The sequence below is a fragment of the Neolamprologus multifasciatus genome, chromosome 10, assembly GCF_963576455.1.
Source record: "Neolamprologus multifasciatus chromosome 10, fNeoMul1.2, whole genome shotgun sequence".
Classification (NCBI taxonomy): Eukaryota; Metazoa; Chordata; class Actinopteri; order Cichliformes; family Cichlidae; genus Neolamprologus; species Neolamprologus multifasciatus.
In genome coordinates, this window is record NC_140448.1 from 13,863,044 (window position 1) to 13,886,280 (window position 23,237).

Below are 23,237 nucleotides of genomic sequence, written 5' to 3' on the forward strand. Positions count from 1 at the left end.
TAATTTCTCAACCATAGGTTTCTCAATAGCTCCAATGGCCTCTTCTGGTGTTTTGCAGCCCATAAACTAGGCTCATAATCACCTGAAACAAAATTCAGTATACATAGATCCCCTTCCATCATATCACAGGTGTTTTTCTTCTAATGCTGGGTACACTCAAGCAAAAAAAAAAAAAAAACCCCAAACAGATTTGTAGAAGCCACAAGCAGCATGTTGATTCCTGCTGCAGTGAAGCCATCATCGGAGCTGAAAGAAACATCTAGCCTGGTTGGAGCTAGTCAAGTCACTATCTAACTGTTGAATTGGGGCCTGATCTATGATCTGGATCAGCTTCACACAGGACAGGAAAGGCTTGTGAAGTCAACCCTTGTTGTCTTCCTCTTGATCCACATCACCAGATATCAGAGCAACTAAAAAAGATGCATGCACTGACACCATTCATAACCCTCACAACCCCTTGGTGGATCAGCAGTGAACAAGTTCTGCAGTGTATCTGGATGACGTTATTGTGTGAGGCTGGACTTTCTATCAGCATTTGTCACATTTATGATGATAGCCAAACAATCTTAGGCTGACCTCAACGTTAAGCTAGCTAAGTGGAATTTATGGTCTTGCCAGGAACAATAATTGAGCCACATCATCTCAGTCAGGAGTGAAGAAGCTTGCCCTGCAAAGGTAAACATGCCAAAGAACCAGACTGAAGTCATGAGCCCTATTGGGCTTTGTGGTTTATGTTCATTAACTCACGGAGAATGTAAGATGGTGTCACCTTTTTCATCTGGGGAATGTAGTAAGTGATGCAGCGTGTCAGGGAAGGGCGTGGAAGAGACTGCAAGTGAATGCCATTCAGACAGTCACAGAATGCATAGGAACCAATGACTGAAAGAAAATAGCAGACTGAATAGAAAAAAAAGGAATAGCCCTTTATTGAACAAAAAAAACTCATCTGATGCTCCACTTTCCAGAGATAAGCCATTCAACAATTAGTGTGAAAAAGCTACCTCTTGATTCAGAGGAAGTTAACAGTTTAATCACTAGGACAACAACTTTGTTGCATCTACAAAAGAACTGGTGAATGCATGGCGATTGTATTGATTTTTTTCACATTTTTTGACTGGTTGCAACTTGTGGTGACTAAATGGTTTCCCAAAAAGATGTTATGCCCTCATGGCCACTTTTGACATGACAACAATCTTCCTGATATGGGGAACCTCTCTGCAGTCACTCCAAAGAATTGTCAAAGGTTTGCAAATACTATCTATCAGATTTATAAATGCAGACAGGTTGCCAACATGTTGCCATCAGTCTGAATGAATTTGTCAGTGAGCACCAAGTGAGGAGATCCGACTCAACTGGCTGTTCTATTCCAATAGAGCAGGAAGGGTGCTGAGAAGAACTGTAATAGATAAATGAGAATTTCTGTATCCAGACAGAGACAGATGTGTGATTTTTAACGGTTTGACACAGTTCATTGCTGTATTATCAGAAACAGATTGCATGGAATTGCCAACTTCACCACTGGCTCTTTCTTATCACAACATTTATGGCAGGTTTTAGCGATGGTGCACTTGACAATGTAATTTTGCAACAAAAACAACACAAGTGAGATAGTTTTGTTATGGGATTAAACAGATGTTGATAGAATTTAACTAAAAAAGAAAGTTGATAAATTGCAATGCTCAGCATATTGCATAATGCTGAAAAATAATATAAATTAATGTTGTAGCATGAGTGACGTATTGTGTGTCTGGTCATTCCCACCTGTTTTCGGCCACTGTGTTTATCAGATTGATGATATTGTGTCCTGCATGTCTTTCGTACAAACTTCTGTATGAACATCACAGTCACAATAACGAGCCTTTTCTTGAGTTGTGTGACACGCAGTTTTAGCTTAATATGAATTATCTTTGCTGAAACGAGGCTATTACAATTAACAACAACAACAACAACAACAACACATTGCTTATACATAGTGTCCCCGCAATCTGTCGCTGCGTCAAAGTGTGCTCACTCTGGGCCCGCCTGCTGTTTGCACAGAGTGGAAATCTCCATCTGCCGGTAATGTGTGACGGCCCGTGTATGAGTGCGCGCTCACGCCGTGCAGACGCACTCTGTGGTTTGGCGAGCACACGGGGTTGTATACGCTTTATCATTGCCGCTTCATGCCCAGCAGCATTTCTCTCTCCTTCATCCACGTTTCACCACAGCCGCATAGCGACCTTCAGTGCACCTCGCTGAATGCTGTGTGTTCGCGTTGGTCCGCCGTGGCTGCGATTATCACTGCTGCTGGAGGGAAACGGATCGCCGTGCTGCATCACTGTAGCCCGCTTTGGATGACATTTGGGTGTAGGCTGTTCTGACTGTAATAGCTACCATGGCGAAAACAGTCGCCTTATCCGGCGCAGTCACAGGTAAGCCTGGTGTATGTGGCGTTTGTTTACTCTCCTCGTCGTGGATTTAAAGCAGACTCATGCATGACGCAACTGATATTAGCGCTGCTGCTTTATCTGCCTGACGCTGTGCGGTGATGATCCAGCTCCAGCGTCTTTTTTCTCTCTCTCTCTCACTTAATAGCCACTGTGGGGATGGCGGTATTTTCTGTAAAGTGCATGCCCGACCTCACTTTCATTGAAAAAAAAGCTAAATCACTAATCCAGAGTAAATGCGAGCAAGAGAAATGCGTTGTTTCTTTGTGCGTTTCTGTCGTTGTGTGAGCTGTGTGGGGGTAGATATCAATGCTAGGGCTTTGATAGGGGGTCCCATGCTGAGCCCACGTTGCTCTTTATTATTATTACCATTATTTTTGTTTTGTTTGCTGTGACGACGCTCAAAAAAGGTCCAAATGGGTGGAGGTACAAGAGGCCTGTGGGTGATTTTACAAGAAGTCATTTCTGTTCAGACTTTGTGCAATAAAAATAGCAATAAGCTGAATAATAAGCTTCCACTTTGTTTAGCTTCCACCCTGTACACCGTGAAAGAGGAGAAATATCCCTGATGCACAATAGTCAAATTAACTATCATGACGAAAGATTTGCCCGTGTCACTGTAGTTCACTGCTTCACAGGAGAAAGATGAAAGGACTGAATATTTACACCTCTAAATGCTTTTAAAGCAACTTCATCTCCATGAGCTCTTCAGCTTCTACACACACATATATATAAATATACATATAGATAGATAGATACACACAAATTTATTTTTAATGGTTAAGAGTAATCTGACAGGGACAACAGAGACAGCCTGGTCTTTATTACCCTCAAACCCATAAAAGCTACAGTCAATAATTGCAACCACCTTACTCAGAGGTAGACTTACCTGTGACCTATAAAAGAGCTCATGTCATCATGGAAATGTTACAAAACGATGAGTGAGCACAGGAATATGTTTAATGAAGTCAGCTGAGCATTAACGTTTAGCTCTCGTGTCTGATGTCAGTCAGATCATGCAGAAAAAGGAGTCCTTGTTGTCTGCCAGATTTCAGCAGACAATAAAAGCCCTGACTGGAAAGGAAGTAATTCACTTGATAAAGTGAAGCGACTGGCTGTGTGAGGACAGTTCAGCCAGCGTTGCACAGATCGATTGAGTGAATCTGTGGAATTAAATATTTTCATGGCTGGGCTTTACACTGATGATGTCCTACTGACTTTTTTCAGGATTCATTTCAGGACAATAGTCATCTCACAGTATAATATTTGATCATTAATGTGTTTGTTTTGACTCTTGAACTTTTAGAAAATGTTTTTGTTCTAAATCTTAAAATCCAAAAGGGTTTATATTCTGACTTATTACTGTAATTTATGGGTGTCACTCTGTTTATTAAGGGAAAAGACTTCAAATGAGAACACATCATGTGACTGTGGTTTATTTTGCTGTGCACAAGTGTTGTGCAAAAATAGACTGTGGGAATTTAAAGTGTTATAAATGACTTTTTGGCCTATAATGTGTGAAAAATATCCCAAACATATGCCTCATGAAGTTACTTTGAACGAAAAAGGAATATCACTGTCACATGTTAGAAGCTCCAATCAGTTTTTGATAAAGTGACTGTTACATTTCCTTTGTTTGTTTGGGTGGAAAGTGTTAGTGAGAATAAAAAAATATGTTTTTCAAGATAAATCTGGCCAAGAGAGCAGCAGAAATTGTCACAAATATGACATCACAGTTCCATAAACATACTTTAATGGACCAAAAAGGATTAGAATGACTATAATAGGAAAACATTTTAATCTATCTATCGATCGATAGATCGATAGATCGATAGATCGATAGATCGATCGACATATAAAACCTCTTCATAAATTATGTTCACTCCAGTGAATTTACCAATATAAGTACACAGGCAAGCTCTTCCGTTCACACAGTGATTTTGTGACATTAATGTAATAAAATGACCATATCGTTTAGATGAACACACCAAGTGTTGCTTTGTTTTGTGCTTTAGGTGAAAAGATGGCACCACCATCCATCACTCTACTTCCTGACAAGAAATCTCCAACAAACAGTCACAGCTCTCCAGCCCGGACTGGAAAAAACAGTGAGTAATCCTCTCTGGCTTCTGTCACATAAATCACACTTTTCCTTCCATTAATCTGTTTAATCTGGATTAAATTCACTTACTCTCCAATCATTTGGACTTTTGCACAATTGCTTATAGACTTATAGACTACTATTAGGGCAGCGTGCTTGAGGGCCTTGCTGTTATCGGTGAATGGGGGGGCGGCTTGTGAACGCTCAACAACAATAACAAAAAGCAACAGTCAGCATATGTGGACTGACTCCCACATGGAGGATAGTTTCCTCTCCTGTCTTGCTTGTTTTGACACTTCTTGACTGAGCATTTTGCCACACAGACGCCCCTAATCAAGCTGAATGAATGTTTCCCTCTGCTGATGAGAAAGTAGCAGTGCACTGATGTCACCCCACTTTATGCAAAGCTGAGTGTCCTTTCCCTCCGTCCCTCCAACCAGCCCCATCTAACACAGAGAAGAAGCTACACATGAATGGGCACGCTTCCCCTTCCCACCTACCTGCTAATGTCAGCAGCAACCATGGAGGTAAACCAAGTAAGTTTCAACTTTTGTTTTTGTTTTATTTTTTTCTTTTATTGCCACTGCCCTGTTTTTGCTCTCTAATATCTTTCCTCTTTCAGTTCTGGAGGGTTACTTGAGGACAGACGACAGGATGCGTTTAGCCAAGGAGCGGCGAGAGGAGAGGGAGAGAAGCCTGGGTAGGTGATGTCCTGGTTTTTGTTTTGTTTTCTGTTGGCCTCTGGCTTTTTGTTCCTTTCCAGTTTCAGTCAGTCGTCCCCCCCCCCCCTTCTTCTGCAGTCTAATTGGTTATAGAAGGGCTAGAGGATGCACTTTGAGTTCACTGGGTTTTTGATACGATGTGCTGTGTCACTTTAGAGAGTTTAAGGTAGGAAAGTCCGCAAAAGTAGGTCTCCTACTCGCAGATAATCCCGCAGCGCCAGCGGTGACCTCATGATGACCGGGTTTTCTCACTTCATGATCTCATCTTGGGCGTGGATAGAGACACAAACTCAACTTAACCAAATTAAATTGAACCAAACCTATTTACTAAAGAGAAGGAAAGTCATGGTATGTGTGATGTATGAACAAGCAAAGAGCAAAAAGACACTCTGTCTCTCTCAGCGGCCCGGGAACAGCTAATCAGGGAGAAGGAGCGCAGAGCTCGGCTGCAGTATGAACGCACAGTGGAGGAACGCTGGAGGCGGCTGGAGGAGCAGAGGCAGAAAGAGGATCTCCGCAGAGCTGCGGTGGAGGAAAAGAGGAGGCAGCAGCTCGAGGAGGAGCGGGTCAGCATTTTGTTGTTGTGTGTTTGTGATCAGTGAGTATGGTGAAGTTGTAATGTCTGTGTAAAAGTCACCTCTGCTGTGCTGCATTCAGGAGCGTCTCGAGGCCCTGATGAAACGCTCTCTGGAGCGCAGCCTCCAGCTGGAGCAGAGGACAAAACGCTGCAGCAGAGGCTACCATCAAGGAGCAGGTAAGAATAGTCTGGGGTTTTTTTTCCTGAGAACAAAGAAGCATGGAAGCATATGGTGGGATGGTCTGAAATAGCAGAATACTGAAAAGATGCTGCAGCTACATTTTGCTGTATTTCTGTTAGATAACATAACACAGACAAACACTATGTGTGTGTTAAAGAGGGTTGATCGTGGCTGACAGCCTGGCTTCTGAAATGCACGTGAACAGAGATGTTTTCCTGTTTTTCTGCAAAGACATGGCGGTATTACACAGCACGGGTGTATCGCTAATCAGCATCTTTTTGAAGGACAGTTCCTCTGCTCGGTAGTGACAAATGTCCCCCCATCCTCATTCGTATGCAACTTTGTCTCTTTCCAGGAAAAAATCCAAGCCTTGTTTCATGTAGGAACTATTTTCTTTCTACTAAACTACACCTGCCAACCAAAAGAAGGATGCATACAGTATAGCTGATATTAGAGCTCAGCTGAGGGGAGGGCGGGGGCTAATGTTTGCATCCTGTCACACTGATGCAAGTCTGTCGTCATAGGTAGATACACACACCCTTCTATACAGTAGGCAGGTGTGGGTTGATAGACAGAAAATAAATTGCATGCAACAAAGTTTGTGGATTTCTATTGAGTATCAGAAACATGATTTCTGGAAAGACACACCTTACTTTTATGTGTGTGTTTTTTGGCACTACACAAGGGAAGACAATAGATAATAGCACTATAGGCCAGAATAAAAATATGTCAGTTTCATTTTGGAGAGAACTGTCTGTTCAAACGTCTGCAAATGAATGAAGCAAAGTAGCTGATACACTAACTCCATGTTTATACACTCAAAAATATGCAAAATCTACAAATAGCAGCTTTAAATTAAAGGAAAAAAATGTTTCTGTTACATGGCTTCACAGCATCCCTGCTGGTCTCTACAACTGGATGAGGAATTGCTCAGATAAACTGTTCACAAATGCTCTGTTTGCTCTGCTCCGCCCGCTGCCTATAGGTGACTGTGAGAATGCCCCACTCCCTCTCTCTGCTGCCTCCGCCTTTTCCCATGGCATTGCCTCCCCCATTCCTGCTGTCAGCGAATCTGGTAAAGTTTAGCCCCCCTTGCCTCCCAAATCCATTACCCCACCTGTTCATCCAAGAGTTACCGTGTGCTTTGTGTCCGGCAAATTTTTCTTTCTGTAACGCACGCCTGTTAAGTTACTCTTTTGCTCAGTTTCTTAGCTTCTTTGCTTTTGTATGTTTTGCAGGCCTCGTTGTGTATGTTTTTGCAGTGGCTTTTACATTTGAGTTATTTGCAAAGACAGCATAGAGGCACAGCACTGTGAACACAGTACTATGCCTTCAGGGATTGAAATCAAGACAAAGATGTTATCAGAAAAAGAGGTTTTGCTGTCATATTTCTAAACATTTATCCTAAAATACTTGTCTTAATCTGATGTAACGTAATTTTCACATAAAAGCACGCAGAAATATTTCAGTTTGCTTTTCTTTGCCAACTCAGCAGCACATCTGCGGGTAGACCACCATGCAGGAGAAAGAGGAAAATAAAAGTGCACAGTGTCAGCTTTTTCACAGACTGAATCTTGTTAGTTTAAACTTGTTTCCTCCATAAATTCATCATCATCAAGCCTTTGTATATGAGATTTTTGCTGTGTTTCACTGTAGCAGGGACATTCCTGTAATCCAGAAAACAACTTCTGGATTAGTATTTAAATTTTGTAGTTAAACTCTGGATCCTGGGTCTGAAATGCTGGAGGGTGTTTTCAGAGTTTGTAGATGGGTCGGGGTGTTTTATTGTGATCACCTGAAATTAGGTTTTCAGAGTAAGAGCAGCTAAGTGATGCTGCCTTTGGGTCCCTGGAGCAGGCTGTTTCAGAGATTAATCGTAAGTGACCTAGAATAAAAATATGTGCACAAAAATAGACACAGATACAGCCACACTGAGATGACTGCACTCCTTGGAGACTGTTCAGCTTGATGACAAGGTGCAAAGATGGCAAAATATATATATATATATATATATATATATAACGTGGGTGTTGCAAAGTGGTCAGTGTTTAGGGCCTTTGCTTTTGTAATTTGAGTTTGCACAAAATCTGTCTGTTTTCATTTGCAGTCACAAACCAAATGTTGGGAGTGGGTTTCTGCACTGTTTTTCACAGCCACTGTATTGCCACATGTGTGGTTGCATCATGCTGCACTGTAGTGCACTGCAGTGCATGGGTTAATTGCTAAAATGAAAGTGTTAATACCTTTATTATGTCTGACTGATGGCTGAATCACAAAAATGCAGATGCAGTGAAATGTTTTCTACATTAGACTTTGCTTATCCTAAGCTGAAAGCTCGATGCCTTCCTTTTAATCAGAGAGAGGAAATGCAGTGTTTAAAAAAAAAAAAAAAAATGAAGGCCTCCAGCTCTGATACTGTGTAGCTTATTTTCTGCTGTAAAAATAAGTGTGTAAGCTTTAGTTGTATGCAGCACGTGCTGTCCAGTACCTTTACTGCTGTGTCTTTATCTCTCTATCAGTGAGTATCATTCACCAAGATTTATTTCTGTCATCATGCAGCACCCTGCAGCCCTCACAGGTCACCTTTCCACACCTTGGTGAACCGTGTAGATCACAACAGAGCTGGACTTCAGGGAGGCTCTCAGTCCACTCCCAACACCCCAAAGGTTAGACCTTGACACAACATCTTTAAGAACGAGACATTACTGGATACAGGCTATGATTTAAATGAAGCTAACGCTTTTTACAGAAAGAACGGCTACGCAGAGAGAGAAGAACTGCATCCCCAGGTTGTGGGTCCCCTGTGAGAAGATCTGAATCTCCTGCCAGTTTCACCAAACATTTGGTTTCCCCTCCCACCCCTTCCAAGTAAGCTAAACTGCTGGTAAAAGGTGGGCAAATGTATCTCTGAGCATGAGCAGTACTTTGTTCAGTTTGTTATAAAACTATATTCTTAAGTTGGACATCTCCTTCTGTGTGCCTAGGATTCGCGCCCAGTCTCCTAGCAATGCACATCAGTACCATTACTCACCAACAAGACAGCGCCCCAACCCGAGTGATAATAGAAAAGCAGAAAATGACAAGGTGGGAAAAAAGGGCGAGCGCACCAAAGCTGAGACTGCAGTGAAAAAGATCGCTGACATCAACAGCTTAATTTCATCTCCACCAGCTCAGAAGAATATGGCCAGTACTGAAATTGCTAAAACCAAATCCTCCGATAAGTACCTCAAAGGAGACACTATTGAAAAATGTCAGTCGCCTGAAAGAGGAAACCAGCTGACTTCCAAAGGAGATCCCTTAGAGAAGATGACACAGAGCAATTTTCTGGATGGAGAAAAGAAAAAAGGTGGATTCTATAAGTTCCTTTTTTTCCCCTTTACATTCAGTTTTAGTACATATGGGAGAGTCTTACTCCATGTTTGTTTATGTGATAGAAGCAGCACCATGCACAGGCAAGGTGGCTGCTGGCACATCAAATGCAGAGGAGGCTAGCAGGTTGCTGGCTGAGCGTAGGCGCCAGGCCCGGGCTCAGAAAGAATTGGAGGAGAAAAAACGGGAGCAGCAAGAAGAAGAAGGAAGGTGAGTTGATTGATCTGGAATGACCTTAAATAAGGTCTGGAATACACGTAAAACATGTTGATGACAAAATCATATGCATGTGGATCAGGTTACCAGAGGAACGGAAGCAACTTGCACAGGAGCAGCAACGGCAGGAGCCAGTGAATCAGCAAGTGAAAGAGAGAGGAAGGCGTGAGGCAGACGCTCATTTGAAACAAGAAGAAGAGAAACGGAAGAAGGAACAGCAGGAGAAGGAGCTACAGGCCCAGATGGACAGAGAGGTCAGTGGTCTCTATAGAGTGCTGGTCTGTTATTATTGCTAATTATTCTGCATTTAGATTTTTGTAGATTTCTTGTCTTTAAAAATTTTGGATTACTTGATAAATCATTGCAGTCTTTGGCTATGTATGGATCTTCTTGCTCTCAACAGAGAGAAAAAGCCAAAGTCCTGGCTCAAGAGGATGTGGAGCGTCAGCGGCAAGACAGAGAACTGCAGACACAGCAAGAGGAAGAGGAGCGGCAACAAAGAAAAAAGGTTATTGTAGACACAGACAAATCAACTGCTGTATTCAGATTGCATTTCTTCTCTTGAAATATCTGTTTGAATATCTGGAAAGTTCCCAGAGTGATTGAATATTGATATTCTTTTCCAGAGAATTGAGGAGATTATGAAGAGAACTAGAAAGGGTGAAGCTGAGTCGAAGGTACTGTAAGAGACAGCTTCTGTCCTCATACAGTAGACCTGCTGCCTTTAAGCACCCGCTGACTGTTTGATATTTTTTTCTTTTGACTTTAATTTATTACAACTTTCTCATGTTGTTATCTTTATTAAATTCTATCATTGGTGATACTTTGGTTGAGTGTCCTGATTGCCTTAAATGTTTACTCGATCGTCTCTGTTCTGCGCTGAATCAGATGGAGGAACAGGTGGAGACAAAGCGCGTCTCGCCACCAGGTTAGTGTGTTATTCAGTCCCCCCTGCTGATCCGCTAAGTTTTGCTTGCTGGTCCTGCTTACTGTGCTCTGCTGTAAAGAAGCAATCGGGGCATGCGAGGTTTATGATTTAATTCAAGGGTTCTCAAACTTTTGGGTGCCAGGGCAGCTGCTCCTTACAAGGGAGCACATTTTCTAAGGGCCCCCTCGTAGTCCCAGCACCAATAAGCCACAAGCTTCTAACAGTCCCATTCAGAGTGTCATTGCAACTGTGTGTTTCCACGCCTCTGTCATGGTATTAAACACCAACGCATTTCAGTTGGTTTAGGTGCAAAACAGTTGTATATTTTCAGCATACCCTTAATGCTACTAGGATCCAAATACAAAATTGTCTTCCTGTCTGACTTCATTTACATCTGACGAGACATAGTGCATACTGGCCATCCCGTTTCAGCTCTCAAGAAAACCAAACTCAGCATGTCAGCCAACTCAACCAAGCTATGCAGCAGTGAGAAGGGTTTGTTGCACCCTGAATGTCACCCCGATGGCTATGGATATTCCCCCGGACCCCACTTTGAGAACCACTGATTTAGCTTGAATGAATTTGCAATAGCTAATTTTGAGCATGTGCCACAGCATCTACATTTTTATGATTTGGCTTGTTCTGGTGCTTTGGCTTTGATTATTCAGAAGGTGTGACCCTCAGCTGATGAAGCCACATTTCTAAGCATCTAAAATATTTCATGGTGTTTCTGCAACGTTTGGTGGCGTATGAGGAGACAAGGACTTCCTTCCTGGTGCTGAAAGGGCACCTTTCAGTGAAGTGCCAAGGGAGCTGACTGTAAAATTAGCCGCTCTTGAAAATGCCCTTGGAAGATTTATTCAGCTCTGTCTCTAGCGGGCTGCTCTGCACAATCTGAGCTTATGCTTTATTTGAGCTGTCCTTTTGTTTTTTTTACCTGCTAAGCCGATGCTGTGGGTAATGACATCTGTAATATCTTGTGCTAAAAGTTAAATTAAATGTTAATGTTGAACTGGACAGTCGACACAAAGGAAAGCCCACTTTAAAAGATAAATCTTTTAATTCTTCACAGGTAATATAAAGACTATTCAAAGCAATGCTCAGGTTAAAGAGCCAGCAACCAAAAAGGGTGACTTTCAGGTTAAAGAGCAGGTTATAGTTCAGGTCAAAATAAAGGACACTGCTCTCGGGAAGACAGACACAGTCATAGTGGAAACACAGATGGACAATCAGAAGCAAGTAAAAAACAACACTCATCTCGTGACGCACAGTGTTCCTGACAAGAAATCTGAGACAAGACAAACCAGGGAAAAGATTAGCAGCCACCTTAAAGTGGCCAAAGCCTGTGTACTCCAGCAAGAGGGGGGAGAGATGGAAATGAATGTAAACCAGCAGCACAGAGCAAGTGTTAATGTCACAGACCAAATCATGAAAGACCCCACAAAGCTGAGGGGAGAGGGCGTTATGATGAATAGTGGAGGAAAGGGTGGAGGAAGTGCCTTGAAGAGGAGTGCTCCAACAGCTGAAGCAAGCAAAGAGCAGAGCGTGGATGTGCCAGCAGCTGACAAAGCTGGGGGAAAGGATAAAGAAGGGTCCCAGCTTGGGGTTGGTAGACCTCCTGTGAAACCCCTTCCAATGGGAAACCTGTCACCACCAGTCATCAAGCTGGAGCCACTCGATGTGAAGCACACAGGTTCTTGCAATGAGGTGCAGTCGATGGAGGTCAGGTGAGTCATTAGGTAACACTTTATTACTAAAATGTGAGGGTGGGGGGGGGGGGGGCTGTGTGAATATGTAATATATATCATATGGTCATATTTCAGCCCGGCCTCAAAGGAAGAACTCATTTCGATCCCAGAGTTCTCACCTGTCAATGAAATCCAGAGCGGCATGAGTAACACCCGGGCCCTCGAAGAACTGATGGACCTGACAGGGAGCGTCACCTATGCTAAACTGTCCTCTGAAAGCAGCATCGGTGACTGCAACAAGAACCTCATTGAGGGTGTCGTCAGTCCCGTCTCAGACTCAAAGCTCATTGGGGTGGCACCTCCATCCTCGAATAAACTAAGCATCAAGTAGCCGATTAATTCCTTTCTCTTCCCCTCTTGCTTGCCTTGTCTCTGTCCTCTCCATCTCTGTCTATCACACACAGGCACACATACGCTCACAAGGATGTCACATTTTGGATATGTGCTCTTGTGTCATTAAGGTAATGGGAATAGAGCCATAGAGATTGACCTAAAAATGTACTATATGACCTTCAATATAAACAAAACATCTCCTATTTAGTAACAACATAGCAAATGACTGTGTTACAGCTGTTGTGAATCTGCAGTTCTTGTTTTGAGGACAAGTAGCCACATATGACAGACAGTCAGTAGATGTGTGACCTGATGGAGGAAAAAAATATCAGGGATTTGAATACTAGAAAAATTTCAAAAACATACTATTACTTAAATACATTAGCTGGGGAAGAGCTTGCCCTGCACAGATTCCTTACTGGCTCCCAGTTCATTTTCATGTTGTATTAAAGCCTGCTCAGAACACTGATGACTGTAGCCTTTCCAAACACCCTCCTAAGCCTTTAAATGATATTCAAAGTGTTGCTGGGAAGGCAAGACTATTTAATGTTCATGGCAGGTTTATTTTTAATGCTGGCAATGTTACTTGTGTGTATTGATATTGGATTTACGTAACAAACTAAAATCCAGGCAGACTACTCCAACTATGTATTATTTACTTTCTCTCCCAGCAAACCATAATCTTGATATTTTCCCTTTATTCCCTTTTCAAATCTTTCTAACTGCATGCAAATGAGGAGGGAAATGACCTTAAAAAATTCCAAGTAAACTTGAATGTTGCAGCAAACTAAAAACAATTCATGTCACAAAGTCTTCTACAAATATACAGAAATCAAGAAAGCAAGGCAGCCTTAAACTTCTTGTTATTTAAAAAGATATCTGTAGGAGTGCCTTGCTGTGTTGGACCCAGTGCTAACTTATCTGTGAAACAGAAATTTCCCTCTATGTCTGGATACTGAACTGGACTGAAGGACTGAAGGGCGCAGGGACAGGAATGTTTGCTGAGCGACATGCAAATGATCTGGCCTGTAGCTTTAAAGATACTGTTTACTGCTGACCCTTACATCTGAGATCATGAACACTTCTTCAACAATTCAGTGACATTCACTTTCTGTATTGCATTAAAATGTATTTTCAGTAGAGATGCCTTATCTGGGACTGAGCAGCTGCTTTACTTCAGTGCTTATTTTGTGTTTATCTTAACTTGATCACTGGGATAGTTGTGTGTCTGTGACCTGTAATACTTGAAACTTGGTTTGAAATGCATCACGTCTGCCATGGTGTAGTCAGTAATGTCGACATTCAGTGCAGTTAAGAAGTGACATTTAGTTTTTGTTGTCAAACAACCCAAATCAATGGCCATATAACAGTCTTATGCAAAGTAGCCACATTGAAATATAAATCATATATCTGAGTTATATATTTTGCATATTCAAACAGCTGGAGGACTGGAAAATGGTTATGAATTAATAATACACAAAGCCACATCAAAGAAGTATTCACGCTTGCTCATTGCTATACATGAAACCAGTGTCAGTCACCTAGCATATGTAATTACTGTAGACATTGTGCATGATTAGCATGGATATCTGAAACAATAAAGCGCAAAACTGAGAATTTCGACTTTTCTGGCTCTGTGGTCATGTGTGCCTATTATATGAAGCACGAGTGCTGAGGATCATAAGCACTCAACAGTCTGCAAAACCCTGAAATGAACAATGACTATGATTATTTACTTGTACCATGTTGATAACATTTTTTTTCTGCCTGTTTCGCGTTATTTATTTACTGACTTCTTGCGGTGGGTAGGATATCCTTCAGTTTATGCTATATTATTTAAACTAAAATGATTGCTACGATAGAGTCATGACACAGAAGGTGGCGCTAATGCGCCTTTAAGCTTTCGCTAACTGCCGAGAAAAATACAAGAAGAAGCAGTAGAAGAAGAAGAAGGCCGTGAGACGGCGAGTGCTGTGTCGTGCTCAGCGTTCGTCTTTCTCTCTTCCGTTGCGTTTAGGTAAGTACCTCTCGAAATGGCCGAATTGCACACATTGGTGAACCTTTTGTGTTATTTTGTGTAACGTGTTGTTAATCCTTTGAAAGGATTCAGGTGAATGTCATTTTGGACGGTTAGCGTTAGGACGTTACCAACTAACGAAATATCCCAAGTAGCTAGCTATGCTCAGCTAACTTTGCAATTAGATGCGCTTTCTTTTTTTTGTTCAAAAAACCCCCAAAAACAAATGTTGACCTAGTCGAAAACATTGAGGCGATGTACTCGGGCCTGGCGTGGGGTGGCTTTCATTCGTGCTTGTCTGGTGTTATTTTCACCAACAGCTGAAGCGAGCTGATGCCAAAAATGGAAGCACGGTCAGCTCTGCTCCTGGACGAAACTAAAACGGCGGCCACCATGGTAAACCCACCCAGCCTACCTACGCGTACTGTTTTTAAGTTAGAATTTAAGATGATACAATCAAGCCTGTATTAATGGAGGTCACCTGGTTTTTGTCTTTTCGTAGCAAACTGTTTAGCCGTCGAGTTTAATTAGGGTCGCCACAATGAGCCAAGAGGCTCTGGTAAAAGGAGGTGTGGGAAATGTGGTCCCTTCATAGCGGTGTTATCGCATTTTCGTACTTATTCTCACGACTGGGATGCTCTAAACATGATGGAATTTAGGCGAATATAAACAACATGTTCGTTAGAAACGACAAGCAGTTGGCGCTAAAGGAAAACCCTCTCCTTTTCCCCTCTCGCTCTTTTTTTTTTTTTTTTTTTTGCAGGTTTTTTTTTTTTTTATATCTTCGTAACATCCTATTTAGTGTTTATTCCTTTAGAAAGTGTGACTCTAAAGTTTCCGCAAAAACCTCTCTATAAGCAAGTATGGACACTGCGCAGCCATCTTGGGTAGTTGTTTTGAAGGAATATGTAAATTACAGTTGATTTCAATGGAAACCGGATTTCAAGCCTAAAAAGCCAACTTGTCCCATTATAATTAAACTAAAATTTTAACTGGAGGTAAATGGAACTATATATCTGCCAATATTAGATGTTGCACATGTCTGCTTGTCTTTGTATTTGGGGGGGGGGGGTAGTAGTAAAGTTACCTATTAAAACACATCAAGTGCATAACAAAGACGTGGATGGCCGAGAAGTCAGGATAGGCCTCTTTGAGAGTCAGTGATTTCAATTTCTTTTTGTCCATAGATTATTCACTGTCTGCCAAAAATGGTCCGAACGCATTTTGGACCACCACGCTTAAAGTCCAGGTAATGTCTTTCAGTTGTATCTAGTTGCATTAGCATCACCTGGTGTTATGTTCATCATAAAGTTTATAAGTTGATGACTTAACATGAACTCTGGACTTGATTTTTTAAAAATGATTTAAAGTGTTTGGTGGTACTTACCAGTTTTTGTTTCTTGTGTCCTGTTAGACCTTATGGAGATAGTCATGCTACTGGACACAATGAAGGCAATTACAACCCCAGTTCTAGAAGTCGAAGAGATGCCCAGGGCTACCCAGCAAAGCCTCCACTTAACTGGAGGGAATCCAGAGGTAGAGGACGACCCCCACCTGTCAGAAGAGTTCCTCTGATGGGAGAGCAAAGGGAGCCACGTTTTAATAACTGGAGGTCCCAAAATCAGGATTCCTTTCAACCGTACCATCCTAAAATGGAACCACACCATAGCCAGAGACGGCTGCCTCCATCTAGGCCAACCCGCTCCCCTCAAGTCCAGCATCAGTCATCATCTCACGGTCCTGCGCAAGGACATCATAGTCAGAGAGGTCCATCTTTTCATGGTCACCCCTCTGGTCACAGATCATCTTCCCCAAGGCATTTTCGTGGCCACCCAGCTGATAGGAGGCCAGGCTCTGCACCAGGCTACCAGGGATCTTTCAAAGGCCCCAAAAGGCAGTCAGGCTTTCCTCATCAGGAGCAGCGGAGTCGAGACCCTCGAGGGAATTACAGTCCAAGAGAAAGGCCCACTCAGGAACACTCGGGTCACAACGTGAAGCGCTGGCACGAGGCTGGATCATTCTCACATAATGGGCAACATGGGCCCTCGGGGTCACAGAGGAACCCCAGAGAGATGCATGCGAGAGGCTCGTGTACAGAGAGGTACAGCCGTGAAGCAGCAAGCCCAGCTGGGTAAAATTATTAAAGCAGAGGCCTGAAGGTGGCCAGTCCTCCCAGTCAAAGGGGCTGTAATGATTACTTCTACTATGTCCCAGCTCATAGTTATTAGAGGGGGTTAATGGGGGGACCTGTGTAAATGTGGTTATACCTGCCATTGAGGAGTATCACACCTGTAAAAACTTACTCCTACCTGTTTACTTCTGTCATTTAAGAGTTAAGTTCCGTCTCCAACTTAAAATGGCAATGGATCTGTCATTATAATGATTTCTCTATTGTTTGATGGATATGCAGGTGGTCATCTGAGCAAGACTCCAGGCGCCAGCGTGGTCCCATGGAGAGGCAGGGTAGCCGATCCCACAGTAGAGAGAGGGCACAAGATGTGCCTCACCCACCTCCTTACAGATCCCCTTCATGGAAAGGAGGCCCATCACCTTCATCCTCCTACCACAGGGGCCCTCAGGAGAGGCAAATGGCAGGACCCCGCAAGAGGAGGATATCAGACATCAGCATGTCCTCCTCGGACGCAGCACTGGAGCATGGCAATGCAAAACAGATCCGGAGAGTGAGACCCCAACTGCTCAGCATTCCCAGGCCATTTGGTGGCAAACCCTTGTCTCTTAGGGATAGAAGTTTCCTGGTTAAGAGCCGACAAGTCAAAGCAGAGTCACTCATGAGGCTCAGAATACCCCCATATGTGCGACCGAGGTTTCGCCTGGGTGATTCTGCTTTACAAGGAAATGCCAGCTCTGTTCTTGCTCTCAGGAAGAAACGTTTCCAATTAAATGCAGTACCCCTGAGAAAAGTGGAGACAAGAAGGGGAAAACCCCCACAGTCACTCCCCAGAGAAGAAAGCAGTGCCAACAAGTCTTCCAGAGACTCTGATACAGGAAAAGAGCAGGTGGAGTCTCGTCGGTCCTTGAGCGCGCACAGGTACGGTATTTTCCTTGTTGCACTGTTCGCAGGGGCTTGATGATGATGATTAGGAGGTCAAGAATGTCTCTATGTGAAAGGGGTCCCAACTGTGGAAAAAGGAGATGTCGTGATGAGCTAAATGTGCAGCAGTGGTTCGGTTGATGAAAATCCACAAATGTTTTCACATGCCACCTTCACATACCACCACATATGTATCAGAGTATCTACCTGTCAAGTGGGATGGAGAGAAGTTTTATGCATCTGTTACACAGGATCTAATTTAAATCTTCGCCAAAAGATTTAATAACCCCCTTGATGAAGAGTTTGAGCTTTGCTGTCAAAGGATTCTTCTGTCAGCACTTGCTGACTTGATCTCAAAAGAAGTGCTCGTCAGCATGTTCTGAAGCCCTTTTCATCCACAAATTGATGTTAACAGCTCTCATGTAAAACAATATGTCGCTGTATGCAAAACAAGATAAATGATGGGCGTGAAGAGGACCGCATTTGCCATCACCTAAACTGTAATTACATGCTTCACCTTAGTGGAAACATGGTGTTCAGAAGTGTGTTCACGAGAGACCCCGGTGAACAATATATAATACTAATATATATGAAGGAGAACAGGCGAATACACATACTACAGCAGTTGTGGTCATCGCGTTGTCAAGTTCTGATCTTGCACAGAGCTTCCTATCCAACCCCCCTGCTCCTAACTCGGCTCTCCAGATAAGGAAACACATTATGTCTATGCTCTATCAAGAAGCAGTTAAGCAGCCCACCCTAACCTCAAAACAAATGGCGCAAATCAGAAGACGAGGTCACTGTGCTGCTGAAGGCTCCATTGGGCTGAAATTTTATCACAGCCTCCTGAAAATGGTGCGATTGTCACTAAGTACAGCGATTGTTGCCTTAAAATGCGTATTTCCTTGCGGAAAAAGAAATCTGAAAGCTTTACATTGTTTTATGACTAATTGCTGTTCAGGGTGTTAGGATATGAGACAGAAAAATCGTAAGACGAGCCAAGAAGAAAGCTGCACATACAGTCATAATTTCAAGACGGACGATGATTGCAGAGACCAAAAAGCCAGTAAATCTCAAATAAACTGGGACACTGGTTAACATGGCTGCTGTTCCTAGTAGCTGGCAAAGTGCACTTGCATTTATTTGCAGTGATTAATTAGCTGAGCCATAACCCTTAAATTTGTTCCCTTCAAATAATCCAGTAAACAAACTAATGCTTGAGTCTGGAAAACATAAAATATTTAAAACCAGAGACAAGGAATTGAGCAAAAATTTTAAAAACAACCAAAAAAGCCTCCCAAACTCTAGCACTTACCACAGTCGGGACTTTTTCGTCGAACTTTCATCAGATGTGTAGTCCAGTATGCAGACACTGTGGAACTTCCAGGCATTTTAGCCACTCTGTGTCAGACAGAAGTAAAGCAAATTCATTTTCAGCAGAAGGACTGGATCAGCTTGGTTTGGACAAACGTAACCATGAAGCTCAGTGGTGCTACATCATTGCCAATCAGCACAATGAAGAGGAGCCAAACTGCTACTTGCACTTCATGCAGTGGATCTAAGCGCTGGACCTGTTGCTCTGCAGTCACCACAACTTCATAAGAAACGGTCTCATAGCACCCCGTCTTTTCTGACATACCCCACATAACTATCATGTCAGTTCTGGAGAATTATTTGAAAATTTTCTAATGAAATGCATGAGGGATAATCACATCAAGTTAAATCTGCAACTGTAGAGCTACGCCATGGACAAATCACATCAGAACACCCTTCCTTGTATGAAATGTCTTGATATGACACCTTAAATTTTTTTGGAAAAAGCACTGAGATCACAAAGGTACGCAATATCAGTGAGGCCCATAGATATGACACCAATGGATGCAAAAGAATGGAAAGATATTACAAGACTCCTCAATCCTAATGTGATACTAAAAGGGAACAGATACAAGATCAGCTTTCTCTTTGCATCTGCGTCACATCTTGTTATTTATTTTTATTTAAATCAGTGTGAACGCGAGCTGGACTAGCAGGTTACCTGTCCCGTCTGATGTCTGACCCAAATCAAATAATAAAGTGTGGATCACAAGCCTCATGGACAGTAAAACATTTGAGCCATTTTACTAGGCAACTGCAACGAAAGTCTCTAACCCAAACTTGTGAATGCCAACCTGTAAAGACACTACCTTGTCAGCTTCAGGAACCAAAAAGCCCCAAACAAACATTCTCCGTCGAATATCACTGATCTACCCAAATGTAAGTTTAAACTACAATGGAAGAGGAAATGAGTGCCAATGTCGCCCATCGATGGCAGAACTGGTCAACTGATCCCAGCCTTTTCTTCCAATATACCTAACATCCCAACATCCCAAGAGTATGATTGGATGGAAGCCTCCTTTGTTGGCACTAAAACGCCTCAAGTAAGTCCGCTCTAAACCTGGACTTGTTTGTGAACAGACAACCTTTAGATCATCTCTTGAAACTAAGAAAAACCAAGCTGTGCCTCTACCTTCAGAACTATAGATCACTTGATGACTCCAATCTCCCCTTTAAATCATGGGGAAGCCCTTTGGATGATGAAAACTGAAAAGGACTAAAGGAACAACATGGTGTGGTCTGATTATAAAGCCTCCAGAAATTCATTCTGACATTGGGGGGAAAATGCATTGCCTTCCTGCACTTGTGAAAGAGGGATGATAGAAGACTTGATCTGATCTAAGCTGATCTCTTAACGTCGTCCAACATTTGGCTCCTCTGTCAATCACTGAGTAATTGAAGAGAGCACTGATTGATTCAGGGTACAAAAATAGGAGTAAAGGAGCATGGACATTCCATGGGGTTTTTTGTAAGTACCCAAGCGATGCGTGGCTTTTTGAATTGTCAGCATACAAAACAGTTTTGTTCATTACTGGTTTAAATTGCATTACTTAAGAGCTGCCAGGCTTTCTTTTAGTTTGTAGTAGAGGTCCGTTTTTATTCAGAGATTTCAAGTTAATTATGTTCAGAACTGGTGTTCTCAACACCACCTCTGTGACTTTCTCCTCAGATCTTCTCCCATAGAGAAACGTGATCTTGTCGTTTTGTCGCACTGGCCACCTGGACCGAGCTCCTCCTCCAAGGACTGCTCGCCTCCAAAGGGCCGCAGCCCAAAGTCAAAGAGTGGTAAGTCAGGTTTTTGTGTACTTGTCTTATTTCTAATTTTTATTTTTATTTTAATTTTCATCTGATAATCTGTTGAAGGTGTCAACTGTTTTAAGCAGTGTCTTCAAATGGTTTTTTTTTTTCGGTTTTAGATCACAGTTCAGATGCCGATACCACACCAAACAGACGCCTCTCTAAGTCAAGTGATACCAGATCTTCTCCTGAAGACAGAAAACAGGAATATTTGGATAAGAGGGTCTTTAGGTACATTGGAAAGAACTATGCCAGCGTTTGAGGCGGTGTTCTTGCTTTACTAGGAGGTTCAGTCTTTTTCAAAGACTGCTGTAACAGCCTCATGCTCTTTTAGCTGTATGAGAAAAATGTATGATTTCACAGAAGCATAAAAATAAGGTATTCTTCAGGTTTCTGATGGCTATTTGTTTTTTGTAGGCCTGTTAATATGATGCATGACAGCTACAGACCTGGGAGACCCTTAAGGAAAGGACCCAGACCCATGCAAGTGAGTGAAAGAAACAGTGCTGAAGAAAAGATAATCCATAAAGACAGACTGCTCTAAATGTACAGTAATAATCAGCAAAACTTGTGTAAAACAATGTCAGTCTGCATTAATAAGGTAAAGTAATTATAATTAAATATCTTTGCAAGATCAAATATGAAAGAAACTAAATAGTCTGCATGTTAATGTAGATGTTTTCAGTGAAATCATAATAAAAATTTAATGCTGGGCTATAAAACAATCAGAGTACTTTATTGAAGGGAAAGAATGTCAGTGTCGAAAATTGTAGGCGTTTAAATTCAGACAGGCAATAATGTGGCCTGTCAGACATTACTTAAGGGTGTCGTTATGCCACCACAACAGCCAATCATAATGGACATGTTTCTGTTATCTGCAAAAGGACATCTGCTAAACCTGAAGCTAAGTATTGTTATCCAAATACTTGTAGTGTAGAAAAAGTAAATGTGTGAGGTGACTGAAAGAAAGTCTAAATGATGTTAGATGCTGTTCTCATATTTGTAACACGATTAATAATGCTAGATATTTAATTTGTTCTCAAACTTGAAACAAAAATCATAGGTTTCCCGATTTTCAAGGACATTTTATTTTAACATTTATTTTTGATAAGTTTAAGAGTTGGTGAATAGACTGGTTATTGCAGCTAGTAATGCAGACCTGTTTCTCTATTGTGATAAAAGCTTTGTCCATATCAACCAACTCTGACTATATTGAGCTTGCAGAGGTATGAAGATAAACTATTATTAACACTTTATAGCATCCTGACATTGAAACTAGTTTAAAAACACAGCGGTAATGTTTTGGAAAATGTAAAACTAATTTGTATTGTTATTACAGTACAATCACACAAATGCTGTATATACTCAGCTTTTACCATTGTGCTTTTACAGAGAACAAAGTTCACTGGTGGTCCACGGAGGATGGGCCCTGAACTGTCTGGGAATTTTAGAAGACCACTCATGGTAAGTAGAGAGATCATCTCACTTGTTGGAAAAGAAGCATTCGTTCTTTAAAACGAATTCTTCATTACATGTTTGTTTGTTTTTGAAAAAGGAGAGTTTGGTGCCGCGTCCTTTCCCGAATCAGAGACCAGTGTTCAGAAAGAGTTACAGTATCGTGTCCAAATACCGTAACATGAGAGTGATGCGTCAGCGCGCACCGTACAACCGAGGACCCAACCAGCAACGCTGGTGATGACCACTAGTGAGTTGGGAAGCATCAGTGGCTTCAAGTTTGATACGTGCTTCAGAAGCAACACGTAAGAAGATTCTAAAGATTTTTTTTCTTTTTCTTGTATAGGTCCTACGTTCTGCTAACATGGATGGAGAAAAATTCTCATCAAGCTCTTTGCTGTCAGGGGGACTGCAGAAAGCTTCACTACAATCCCATCCTGCATTGTGAAAGCTTTTTATTCAATTTATTTTGGTGTTTTACTTTATTCTTTGTAAAAGTACTGCAGTATTTTGGTTGACATTGTCTGTAACATAGGCCATTGTATTATACAGCCCTGCTTTTTCCTCTCTTCAGATGATTTGGTAATTGCTGCTTGTGACTATGGGAGTCTTTGTTTGGGGTTTTTTGTTTGTTTTTTAATACCAACAGCGTCACATTTCAGATTTAAGTGCAAAAAAAAAAATCTCTTTAGTATCTGACTTTTACTGTCCATAAAGACCCACGATGAGATGTCTTTGATTAGAAAACAGTCTCGGTGGACACTTGGGTACTACTTGTAAAATGTGTTTAAACACTTTCAATAAAATGAGATTAAGCACTCAGTCTCAGCCTTTTTTCTTTTTTTCCCAAACAACATTAACAGTGTACAACATTTAAAAATAACACAATGATTTTCATACTGTGTAACCCTTTAATGAGTGCAAAGACCTCGGTGGATACA

At 42.0% G+C, this 23,237-nt stretch overlaps 2 protein-coding genes across 8 annotated transcripts; both read left to right on the forward strand.

The window, feature by feature from the left end:
- Window positions 1-2,004: 2,004 nt before the first annotated feature.
- Window positions 2,005-14,224, forward strand: map7d2a (MAP7 domain containing 2a). Of its 4 annotated transcripts, none has more exons than XM_085174790.1 (17): window positions 2,005-2,411; window positions 4,442-4,534; window positions 4,968-5,054; window positions 5,150-5,227; window positions 5,652-5,815; window positions 5,907-6,003; window positions 6,993-7,082; window positions 8,567-8,673; window positions 8,757-8,875; window positions 8,992-9,353; window positions 9,442-9,586; window positions 9,675-9,846; window positions 9,996-10,100; window positions 10,219-10,269; window positions 10,481-10,520; window positions 11,593-12,247; window positions 12,344-14,224. In XM_085174790.1, the coding sequence occupies exons 1-17, from the start codon at window positions 2,375-2,377 to the stop codon at window positions 12,597-12,599; spliced, it is 2,658 nt and encodes an 885-aa protein (XP_085030916.1). In that variant the 5' UTR covers window positions 2,005-2,374; the 3' UTR covers window positions 12,600-14,224. The 4 variants fall into 4 exon arrangements, with proteins under 4 accessions (XP_085030916.1, XP_085030914.1, XP_085030915.1 ...); XM_085174788.1 differs by having other exon boundaries at window positions 2,006-2,411; window positions 4,968-5,063; XM_085174789.1 differs by having other exon boundaries at window positions 2,006-2,411; window positions 4,968-5,063; window positions 9,445-9,586.
- Window positions 14,225-14,333: 109 nt separating this feature from the next.
- LOC146509798 (uncharacterized) lies at window positions 14,334-23,119 on the forward strand. 4 transcript variants are annotated; one of them, XM_085174793.1, is made up of 10 exons: window positions 14,625-15,014; window positions 15,806-15,867; window positions 16,033-16,749; window positions 17,029-17,667; window positions 20,714-20,829; window positions 20,961-21,072; window positions 21,259-21,328; window positions 22,234-22,305; window positions 22,397-22,546; window positions 22,643-23,119. In XM_085174793.1, the coding sequence occupies exons 1-9, from the start codon at window positions 14,952-14,954 to the stop codon at window positions 22,535-22,537; spliced, it is 1,992 nt and encodes a 663-aa protein (XP_085030919.1). In that variant the 5' UTR covers window positions 14,625-14,951; the 3' UTR covers window positions 22,538-22,546; window positions 22,643-23,119. The 4 variants fall into 4 exon arrangements, with proteins under 4 accessions (XP_085030921.1, XP_085030919.1, XP_085030918.1 ...); XM_085174795.1 differs by lacking the exon at window positions 14,625-15,014 and adding an exon at window positions 14,334-14,618 and having other exon boundaries at window positions 22,397-23,119; XM_085174792.1 differs by having other exon boundaries at window positions 22,397-23,119.
- The last annotated feature ends 118 nt before the right edge of the window (window positions 23,120-23,237 follow it).